Genomic DNA, 12,051 nt, shown 5'->3' with positions numbered 1-12,051 from the left:
TAGTAATGCGCTTATGTAGGATGCTTCAGACTTTCGTCCATACATGTGTTAGATGACCAAGGTCCAATTTTCAGGAATGTTTGAATCCATTAGTGGTTACCCTGATACCGCCATATTCATAAATCTAGCATGTCAATTTTATTTGCAATTGGCTGTTCTAACCTTGACACGGCGACCAAACATTATCCTTTTGTCTCAATTGGCCAGTAATTGTCGGACGTCTTCACTTCTATTCTCGGACACATTTTACACTTACGCCTGTCAAATTGCACCTTAACTGAGGGGGGTAACGGGTATTATTTTAAACGAGACGCTTGTTGAGCCTGCAAGTGCACCTATACCTATTGTTTTAAAAACAGCCTCCGTGGTTCAGTGGTATGAGCACCGGGCTCACGACCCGGAGGTTCCGGGTTCAAATCCCGGACATAGAGCTATATCACTTTGTGATCCCTAGTTTGGTTAGGACATAACAGGCTGATCACCTGATTCTCCGAAAGTAAGATGATCCGTGCTTCGGAAGGCTCGTTAAGTCCTTGGTCCCGGTTACTACTTACTGATTTAAGTAAGTCAAGGTGAGCCATGTCAAGGGCCTTTGGCGGCTCAATAGTAACCCTGATACCAGGGTTGATTAGGTTGGTAATCCACCTCACAACCCACACGATAGAAGAAGTCTTGTTTTAAAGTTGCAGTCTAGACGTTAGGATGGATTTGGCCTTATTTGTTGAACACTTTTTAAACCTCATTATCACTAATTTAAGAGCCACGCTCTTGTCGGTGTAGCATTCTCCATGCTACTTTTTTAGGGAAAAACAGGGGAGTGGTTTGCCTCTTGTGTCCGCTCCGCAGTACTCTGTCTGACGCGAGTGGGATGGCGCCCAGAGTAGTCTATTAACCCTAAGGATTTAAAAATATACACTTCTCATCAAAAAAATCGAAACACTTCCGTTTTCATTGTTTCTGTCCGAATTTAACACAAAAAAGAATTCATACGATGAAAAAAAATACATAAATGTATAGCTTTTTTTTTTTTTTTTTTTTTTTTTTTTTTTTTTTTTTTTTTTTTTTTTTTGACGTGACTTAATGTAGATTTGCCGCAGATGGCATTAACTACTTGGCCGGACAAATGGGGAGCGCTGAAGGCTCTCACCCGGTACAACGTTTAAGACAACCGGCCTGAGGGTGCCCAGTTGGGCGCGAACCTCGGCTCAGGGCGTCGTCTGAGAGGAAAAATATTTGAAAGAATTAATCGACCCTAGTGGGTCGATAGCGATAAGCGCTGAATGAGGGAAATCGTCGACCACGCCGGCGGGGTCGGTATCGGGGTCCTGAAGTGTTTGGTGTCGCGAGCTGATTGGCTGCCTCTATGGCTAGGGTAATCGGGTCGTCGGGATCGTATATTACGTCCTTCGGACGCCGATACTTTTCAGTACCGTCCCTAAGCGGGATGTATTCGGAAGCCGCAACTACCAGGGGATTTGGGTGGTGCGGAGCAGAATCGAAAAAACGTTTGGAAGCTAATTTGAGCCACTGGGCAATGGTTGGCAAACCTAGGTCAATGTGCAGATTTTCATTGCGAAGGAACCACGGAGCTCCCGTGGCTTTCCGCATGAAACGATTTTGTATTACCTGTAGACGGTGGATTTGAGAGGGACTCGCATGAGCGAAAACTACCCCTGCATAGGTCATGATCGGACGGATGCAAGTCGTGTAGATTTTCACCTTATTCCTAAGGGACAATTTACTTCGCTTGTTAAGAAGACAGTGGAGACGGCCCATTACAAACGCGGCGCGATCGCGCACACGTTTGATATGGGCCTTGAAAGTAAGACGTCTATCTAAGACTACGCCGAGATATTTGACTTGCTCCTCCCAAGGGATCGGCTTGCCAAACATCTTAATGATTTTAAGTTGACGGCGTGACCGTGGCGTGTTATAATAGCCCTTTGAAAAGTACACCGCTGCACTTTTCTCCGGGTTTACCTCGATTCTCCATTTGCGAAACCACTTGCCCAAGGCATTGGCCGCGCGTTGGAGGATTCCGGTCATCATAACTCGACCACGGCACGAAGAATAGATGGCTGTATCATCCGCAAATAAAGCTAATTCGGTATTAGGGGATTTGGGAATGTCACTAGTATACAATGAAAATAGTAAAGGGGAGAGGACGGAGCCTTGTGGGACTCCGGCATGTATCGGGTGCGGTGACGAGAGCGTCCCTTCTACGCGGTAGCGAAAGGTTCGATTTGAGAGGAAGTCTCGTATGATGTGCACGAGACGGTCTGGCACTCCCAGTGAATAAAGCTTGTAGATCAAGCCGTTGTGCCAGACTTTGTCGAACGCTTTCGCCACATCGAAGAAGAGCGCTCCCGTAGCGACAGGTTTTTTTAAGTTTAATCTACTGGAGATATGTTCAACAATACGGTGCACTTGTTGAACGCAGGAGTGTTTGGTTCTAAAACCAAACTGCTCTGGTGGAATAAGACTATTGGATTCGGCGTAGTCCCGTAATCTAGCAAATATGAGCCGCTCATAAATCTTCCCCATGGTGTTGAGGAGACTTATAGGGCGGTAACTGGAAGGTTCGTTTTTAGGTTTCCCAGGCTTTGGTATACCAATTACAATTGCTTCTTTCCACTGCTGTGGAAAGACGCAGTTGCTCATGGCGACGTTGAATATTGCCGTTAGTAAGCAGATGAGGGGAGCACCGAAGTTTTTAAGGACACGATTCGTGATACCGTCTGAGCCAGGGGCTTTTCGGGTATGAAATCTTTTGATGATACCTAGTACCTCTTCCTCAGTAACCTGTGGAAGAGGAGGATCGGTGGGAGGTACAAATGTATAGCTGGCAGTTTGGCCATTACAGTAATAAGCGAAAATTCTAAATTCAAAATTAGAATTTCATTTGTTTATCTTATAAACGAAATGAATCACTGTTTTGAGACAAATGTGTGTTTAGGGTTGGAGTACATTTAGCGTTTAAAAACTAAAAAATGGCGCCTATCCTTAAACTTTTTATTTTTTATTTCAATACTGTGACTTTGGGACGTCTGAAAAAAGGTTTTTTTTCTAAAACGTATGGATACTTCGCCCACAGAAGCCGCCCAAGTTGTGGCATTGCTGGATTCTGGCCTTAGTCAGCGTGTTGTGGCTGCAAGACTGCATCTAAGCCTGTCATCTGTTCATAGAGTCTATAAACGTTATCGGGAGACTGGTTTGTTCACGCGCCGTTCAGGATCTGGCAGGAATCGGGTCACTTCTGAGCGAGATGATCGATTTATTGTAACAACTTCTTTAAGAAATCGACGCCTTAACGCTTTTCAACTGCAGCAGCGGCTTCGTGTTGTACGAAGGGTGGCTGTAAGTGACTCTACAATTAGAAGAAGGTTGAAGGATCGTGAACTGGTACCGCATAAGCCAGCAAATGAGCCGAAATTAACTGCAGACCATCGAAGAGCGCGCCTTAACTTTGCACGTGAGCACCTAAATTGGTCATACCTACAGTGGAGCAAAGTTCTCTTTTCTGATGAGTGTAAAATTATGCTGTATGGTAACGACGGAAGGAACAAGGTCTACGGAAGAGACGGAGAACGCTATGCACAATGCTGCATTGAAGAAAAGGTCAGCTATGGTGGCGGTTCGTGGACGGTTTGGGGAGGAATCAGCGCCGACGGTAAGACAGAGCTTGCTTTCGTGTCTGGGCCACGTCTGCCTGCACTAAACTGTCATCGGTACGTCGAAGAGTGTCTCGAGCCTCATGTGATGCCCTATGCACATTTTATTGGCAACGGCTTCATATTCATGCACGACAATGCTAGGGCTCACACCGCGGGCGTCGTACGAGATTATCAACGAAGTCGATATCTCTATTATGGAATGGCCAGCAAGAAGCCCGGACATGAATCCCATTGAACATCTGTGGGATGAATTAAAGAGACGAATTCGAGCAAGAGATCCTGCCCCAGAAACACTTAGCCAGCTGCAAGATGCAATCCAAGAGGAATGGGACAATATACCACAGCATGTGATCGTGACTCTCATCCGATCGATAAAGAACCGTATGGAAGCAGTAATTAGAGCTCGGGGAGGGAATACAAGTTATTAAATAAACGTTTTTTAGCTTTTTTTTTCATTTACGTGTGTTGTTTTATCCATTTCCTTTATACTCCATACGGAATAAAAATGACTCATTTAACAAAATACGAAACCTATGAAAAATTCATTTAAATTTAGAACATTAACATTAAGATTTGATAAGCTCATATTACTCACTATTAAACGACATTTAACATTTATTCCTAAATGTACACATTTTTCTGATAAACCTGACAAAACGTAAACTTGCAAGGTGTTTCGATTTTTTTGATGAGAAGTGTATAAAGAAAAAAGATTAGAAAATACTCTTCTTAAATCTATAGGTGACTTATTTATTACTTTAATTCAAATTCTTTATTAAAATTCATAAATAACTATAAAAACTTAGTCTAATTACACATAGATAAAAAATGATAATTAAATGAATTTTAAATTAATCCAACATCAGTGAATTAACGTCTATGTGCACGTGCGTCATGTTCAAATAATCCACCTCGTGTCATTCCCGGCGCAAAGGTGCCCATCAAACTAGCCGCGTTTCCACGCTGGATAGCGATGGACAATCTATAGGTTGTTTTTTGTACCTGTTATCGCGTCACAGGAAGGATTAAAACACCACATTAAGGCAATTCATTTAAAAACAATATTGCTATTTGACTTTTGTTACATAGCGCACTCACTTTGGTATGCGCAAATGTCAAATTGAAATATTGTTTCGAAGCAATTCATCTAAAAAGCAATATTGGGTTTGATATTTGCGCATATAAAAGTAAGTGCGCGGTGCCGACGAATGTGAAAAAGCACTATTGGTTCGATGTGATTTTAACCCCCCTGTACTCAACAAAATTCTCGTAACTCATCATATAAAATATCCGTGGATACAGATGACTGATAAAACAGTTTTTTTTTAATAACCACCCATTGTGTGCTCAGCTTAATGTATTTGATAATATGCAACTGACAGATATTTCCTGTCTCTATGCTATGGAATATATATCACCCCAAGATAAATAATATCGGGTGCGATATAAGTGAAAAAGCGTTTATCTCCTTATTCATACAATCATTTCCATTATGCGATAACGTCCGACCAATTTACAATGTAGGTACTTAACAGAATTATTTGAAAAGCTTTATATTCGAATAGAATCTGGCCTAGTAATAAACGGTATTAGTATAATAAAAAACATAAAATAACTATGGCTAACTACTCGACCTGCGAGTTTAATTCCTTTCCCACACAAAGGACCATATCTCACTATGATACCATGTCGCCACCACGGCTGCGCCACAAACCATACTTGAGCCGTAACGAAAATAGACAGACAGGATATCCTCTGTACCAAAATAAAAAGGCGAAATAATCTTTCTTTTTCAGCCGTTAGAAGCCAAAATAGTCAATCATAGTCATTAGAAATAACTTGAGAAAACAAATGTAGATATAAATAAATTCTTTGTGCTGTTTTTTTGTTGTGTTTGGTGTTTTTGTTTGTGATATGACCAAAGAACTGCATGCCGTGCCATATGGGACCTTGTGTCTGTAACTAGCTTTGGATTGTGTTGTCATTCGGAAGAAATGCCTAAAGGTGAGTTGCGCAGCCGAGTCTGCATTATATCGAGCGCTTGGACCAATAAACGATACGAATGCTATCTACTTAGATGGATGTCAAACGGCTATTGGTCGAAACGCTCAATATAGTTCGCGCCACGCGCGGCGCGGTTGTCGTGCAGACCCGGCAGGAGCGTATTACTTTAGAAATCAGAAATCAGAATCATTTATTCAACGTAATTATCACGGATAAACTTGTTGAAGGTCCATGTTACATTTTTGAATTTACGTCATTTCGCAAGGTGTTATCCTCTTAAGACCGAGATTTATGACACAATAGTACAATGGGGTTTGGATTTATAAAGAACATTCGGTCTTAGGAGGTTATGGCTGAGGAGAAGAAATGACAAGAAACTGCAACAGCAACACATCTTTTAAAAACCAATGGTACACATTACAAGTTATTTAATAACTAGAGGAACACATTCAATACCAGACATTTTTATCATTTAGGTAATCATTAATCTTATAATAAGCTTTTTTACATAAAGTAAGCTTCACGTGAGCTTTAAATTTATTCTCTGACAAATACTTTACTTATATATCTGGAGATATTTAAATCGTCCTGAAGGGTTAAAAGACCACATCGAAGTAATTCATCTAAGAAAGCAATATTGCAATTTGACATTTGCGCATATAAAAGTAAGTGCGTAAAGCAAACAAATATCAAATAGCAATATTGCTTTCTTAGATGAATTTCTTCTATGTGGCCATTTTAACCGCTCTGTTTTAATAAAAAGCGTCTGGTCAACTGTACTCGAAGCCGGCTAGTCCGTCTGAAGATTTTATTGAGAGTGAAAGAAGCGAAAGTGTTGTGTCACGATCTTAATAGGTGCAACTCCGTAGTCAATGCATACCCTAAATTCAAATAAGCGTTATCTTGTATGTAACGTAGTCTTTGACCACAATCTTAACTCGTTACGTCACTTTTAAGATTCACGCACAACCGACAAAAATAGTAGTGAATTGAGGGTAGTTATAACACCTTCACAATGACAACCACTCGCGTGCCACTTCTCCCGTGACCACGGCCGCGATTGCTGCAACGCGGCCGATATATCGGGAAAACTATCTAATAAGGTAATTGTTACCTTATTTAACATTTAATTACTTGACGACCCGTTAAAAATAGTTTACCTCGTTATACATCGAACTTATCATTACACACAAACTTTAAACTAACTGTTATCCAACTGCCGTAGAAAACAATTATAACCGCATTATAAGTAGGTATAGCTAGCCTGCATCCAGTGTGCAATCGATATAACAGGGGCCTTAACCAAGTTACAAATGATTATAACAATCGACAGTGACAGTGATAAAAAATATGAGATTGACATGTCACCTTATGTCTGAATACCGACTGCAATTATTTTATATATAATGGCCCCGATTCCTGCAGACCCCTCTGACCCCTCCTAATTTTATTTCAAGTTCATTATCTTATCTTATCAAATCAAATCAAATCAAATATACTTTATTGCACACAATATACAAAACAAATCTTATCTTATCTGCCGCAAAGGAATAGGACGGTAGATTGACAATTGTTAATTTTAAAGGGAATGACCCGGGCGAATAAAATAGGCATCTGGCTGATTATGCTTTGCAACCCATTTGACGTGTGCTGTCAACTAAATTCTATTGGGTTATTGGCCAATATAACATTTTGGGCGGGTTTTATTTTTTTTTCTGCTTAAAATTGACGTGTGCTCCATAAATTTTATGCATGTCGATTACCCGTCCCTTTTCTTTTCGGCGGATAACAAAATGACAGTTATAACTTAAAATAAAACTAGATGGTGTCTTATGCTACTAACTGCAAGCGTACTGTTAGTGTGCAGTTAGTTATGTCTTCTATTTCCGATCAATAGTTATTACATTGATACCGATCACTCGTCAATAAAATTGACCGTGACATTTGCAATAACTACTACTTACACAAATCAATGCAATGATTTTTATCTGCAGAGTCGACAGCATAAATGAGAAATAAATTACATTACTTATATAGGTACTTATTTATTGTGTATTAATTGATATTATAATTTATTCAAACTTATATTTATAACGTACGACGGGATATATTTGAGACTCCCCACAATAGCGTCTTTCGAGTGTCGTCGTCGTACCAGCGTCTGCGCAACGTTTACGCGACGCTGACACCAGCGCTGGCCGGCTGCCGAACGCCAAGCGTGCGCGCATTCGGCAACCGACCAGCGCTGGCGTCGCGTCGCCGCGGCGTCGACGTCGCGTAGACGTCGCACAGAAGCTAGCACGACGACAACCCTCGAAAGACGCTATTTTGGGGAGTCTCTTATAGTAAAAATACAATTAATCAATCAATCAATAATACTTACAAGTACAAGACAACAAGACTTGAAGAAGATACAAGTTTAGTACGTTATTTTTATAATAATAATGAGAATTAGAATAATGAGCATCCAATCCTTAACCCTGGGTTTAGTGGAGGAGATGTCTAGCCGACGCTCAGCTACTGAAATACAACAAGGGCCTATTCCTATACGTGTTAGTGAACTTTTTGTTGCAGTACTACTGCTAGATAAGTTTTGGATTGGCAGCAAATAATGAAACGAAAAAGCAGGAAAACGGAGATCCGCGGCGTGCAAAATCTCGCGCCCTTCCCGCCTGCTTAACTTTCTCGGCTATGTCTGAATCAGGCTTATTTCTGTATATATTCAATTAGACGAGTAAAACAACACTACCGACCAAAGTCAAACGATCAGCCTTTTAACTAAAACACGGAAGTCTGATTGTTATCACCACTAGTGGGAGTGGGAGTAGAATCCAGCATCTCGTAAACCTAATCTGTTCAATTGATGCGTGCACCATACTCGTTAGTGATCTGACGATAGATACATGTCTACACCAGTGTGTCAGCAAGAGACGAAATTTGATAATTTAACTGCACGACACACACAATATATTCGAATGTCAACACGCATTTTATGGCGTCTAATGGGGTAAGTCCGTCTGCGTGAAATATCCTTATCAACAGGACTTAGGCATAATTCATAGATAAAATTCCTTAGCAAGGGCAATAAGATCGCCAAAGTGGCCGGTTATTGGGGTTCGTACTCCGAATGACTATAATTATAAAATTCTTTCTTTTTTCCTAAAAAGTATTTATGAACACAGAACATGAACTTAGAAATATTAATGTTTCCTCCACATAAAATGCGTCTATACGACTCTTACTCTCTCTCTACAACTTGTGGCGCTACCCACCTAAATTATAGCATCAAGTTTATCTTTCTGACTTTCACAGATAAAAAGCATTTGTGAAATGTAGTTGCTCCACTGTTACAGCTACTGTATCTATGGCGTACACAGTGCCACGTGCGTGTATGACACTATACTGTGACATCAACCGCAAACATCAAGGTTTGAGCACAAAACCGGAAAATGATAACTTTTTGTCACAAAATAGCTAGATAAACCATCAAGTCTATATGCGAAATTTCGCAAGCAAACAATATTGTAAAATTGCTCTATTTTTCATTCAAAACAAGTCCATTTACCTAATAATGATGTGTATTTTATTAGCTCATATTACTTTAACAGTATTGATTTCGGATTCGTGTGAAATGTTAAGTCAATAGTAGTCGCTTCTGTAAAAATCTGGAGCTGTCAAATCTTCAAGTTAGGTAAGCGGGCCCTGTGAAAAGCGAGGTAACGCTAGGGCGATGATGAGTGTCTGTACCATAAGTGACTGCTAGTATTGTTCTGACGATATAGTAATCTTAGAAAATTGGCTCCGATTCCTGCAGACACCTAATTTTACTTTAAGTTATACCTGTCATTTTCTTATCCGCCGAAAAGGAAAGGGACGGATGATTGACAGCTCTTAATTTTAGGAAGAATGAGTAAATGAATGAATAACCCGGGCGAAACAAAAAGGTGTATCGCTGGTATGCAAACCGTTTGACGTGTACTGTCAACTTAATTCTGTAGGGTTATTGGCCAATGTAAAATTTTTAGACGGTTGTTTTAGATTTGTGCTTAAAATTGACGTGTGTTCCATAAATTTTATGCTTGTCGATTACCAGTCCCTTTCCTTTTCAGCGGATAAGAAAATGACAAATATAACTTAAAATAAAATTAGATGGTATGTCTATTCTAATAGACAAGAGAGAGGGAGAGAGAGCCCTCTCTCGATAGATTTTACTTTTATTACTTTATTTATTGCTCCAACATACACACCTAAAACAATACTACAATTAATCACAAGCAATGGATTGTTTCAATATTTCTACCGATGAAACTGGACATTTAATTAAAGTTGTACCGATACTGAAATAGATTAATATCTAAGAAACAACTGCTTTCAGCACGACTCAAACAGATGTTGATTTAATTAAACATTTTGATTCGTTCCGCAGTTGTTACGTCACTTTTTTCTTTTGGTAATTGCATGATGGGGAAAACAAATTAGAAAGCTGTCAGGATTAATATCATACACAGACAAACATTAAACGAGCGGCCTCTGTGGTCCAGTGGTTAAACTCTCGATACGGAGGTCCTAGGTTCGTACCCCGGAAGGGGACATACCTCGAAAATAACTTTGCGATCCCTAGTTCGGTTAGGAAATGGCAAGCTCATTACCTTTACCTCCAAAAGTAAAATGATCCGTGCTTCGGAAAGCACGTTAAGCCATTGGTCTCGATTACTACATACTTACTGATAAGCCAATGAGTACTTACGTACTTAGCTACATGAGCCATGTCAATAGTAACGCTTTGACACCATAAAGTTCAAAAGGTTCATGATATCCATCATAGCTCTTCGTATCAATGCAAGTTCTACTACTTAAGTTATTACTACTTAGGTAGTACTAAGAAGATATAAATAGCCACCCCATACTAATGAATACACACTAGTGTATGTTAATAGATTCATTAGTAATAGATAAATCATTCTTCTTCTTATCGTGTGGATTGTGAGGTGAAATACCGGTGGCACCAACCCTCAGGGTTATGATTGAGCCGCCAAAGGCCCCTGACATGGCACATGTAACGATTACTCACTTACATCAGTAAATAGTAACCGGGACCAACGGCTTGACGTGCCTTCCGAAATACGAATCATATTACTTTCGGACAATCCGGTGATGAACTTGCAATTTCCTAACCGAACTAGGGATAGCAAAGTTATTTTTGAGGTATGTCCCCTTCCGGGGTACGAACCTAGGACCTCCGTATCGAGAGTTTAACCACTGGACCACAGAGGCCGCTCGTTTAATGTTTGTCTGTGTATGATATTAATCCTGACAGCTTGTAATGTATCACCAAACTAGGGATCATAAAGTGATTTTTGTGATATGTCCCCACCGGGATTCGAACCCGGGGCCACCGGCGTGAGTCCAACGCTCAACCACTGGACCACAGAGGCCGTTTCGTATAGATAAATCAGTAATTATGTATATAGAAACATACTACATACATAATACTACGAAAACTACTTCGAAATTAATACTAATTACTCATAAACCTTGTGAATGATGACTGTTTCATTCTTGACAGATAGAAAAAAAAGTGTCATTTTATCAGTCGCAAAGTTTCGTGGTTCCACCGTTTGGAGTAGTAACTAATGTCTTTCGGCATTAATTACTCGTTTTCATTTATTATGTTTCTTTTTTTGAATTCCAAACAACGTTTTTCGGTTTTTCTGATAAAATACGGTGTTTTACATACATATACATTATTACACATACTATATAATAAAAACTTTAAGGTTCTAAATTGGATATAGTTTTGAATTTGATGAATACCGGTAATTGCAAACATTTAAGTCTAAGATAAGTCCTCAGATGGCATCATAGGCCTCATTCATAGACAGATGGCATTGCTTAGAGGTGTAAACCTAAGTATTTATTAGAAGAAAGAATCATGCGACAGAGGCAATATAGAAGAGAACTTGTTAGTCAGACTATAAAAAAATGGAGTAGGTAATACCACAGACATATAAGTGTGTAGGAGTATAAACGGAGTTGAATAGCGGTCTCTAGTTACACTGTTGACGCCACTTGAATCAATGAAGTGCTATTGGCTCATTGTTTAATCGTTTGTTTTATCAGCTGTAATGAACGTACTGAAGACGACCGCGCTTGTGACTTATAAACCCGCAAATTTAAGTAACACATCCAAACTTCCCGTTTTAGAGACAAAAAAGAACTCCTTAAAATTACAGAGTTAACTCTGTAGAGTTAACACAGATTGTTCGCGGAGTTCCGAGAACTCTTTATTACGATATTGCACTGCGATGACGCATTGAGTGTCGCAAAATTGAGGATACTACGCCAACACAAAATAAAAGATCTTATAAACAGA

The 12,051-nt window shown here is 39.8% G+C and overlaps 2 protein-coding genes across 10 annotated transcripts in view; both read left to right on the top strand.

The window, feature by feature from the left end:
- Positions 1 to 12,051, top strand: part of LOC126374669 (potassium/sodium hyperpolarization-activated cyclic nucleotide-gated channel 2) — a 317,872-nt gene that overhangs the window by 235,919 nt on the left and 69,902 nt on the right. Inside the window, exon 2 of one of the 9 annotated variants that reach the window (XM_050021377.1) lies at positions 5,471 to 5,678. The exons of the other annotated variants lie outside the window; for them this stretch is intronic. Coding sequence (XP_049877334.1) covers positions 5,669 to 5,678 — 10 coding nt within the window. The 5' untranslated portion in view covers positions 5,471 to 5,668. The remainder of the gene's footprint in view (positions 1 to 5,470; positions 5,679 to 12,051) is intronic. 9 annotated transcript variants of the gene reach the window in all.
- LOC126374664 (GPI ethanolamine phosphate transferase 3) overlaps positions 1 to 12,051 on the top strand; it is a 387,485-nt gene that overhangs the window by 354,738 nt on the left and 20,696 nt on the right. The gene's annotated exons all lie outside the window — the stretch shown is intronic.

The sequence above is a fragment of the Pectinophora gossypiella genome, chromosome 17 (genome assembly GCF_024362695.1).
Source record: "Pectinophora gossypiella chromosome 17, ilPecGoss1.1, whole genome shotgun sequence".
NCBI lineage: Eukaryota > Metazoa > Arthropoda > Insecta > Lepidoptera > Gelechiidae > Pectinophora > Pectinophora gossypiella.
The sequence above is the reverse complement of the archived record's forward strand: the minus strand, read 5'-3'. Positions and strand labels throughout refer to the sequence as shown.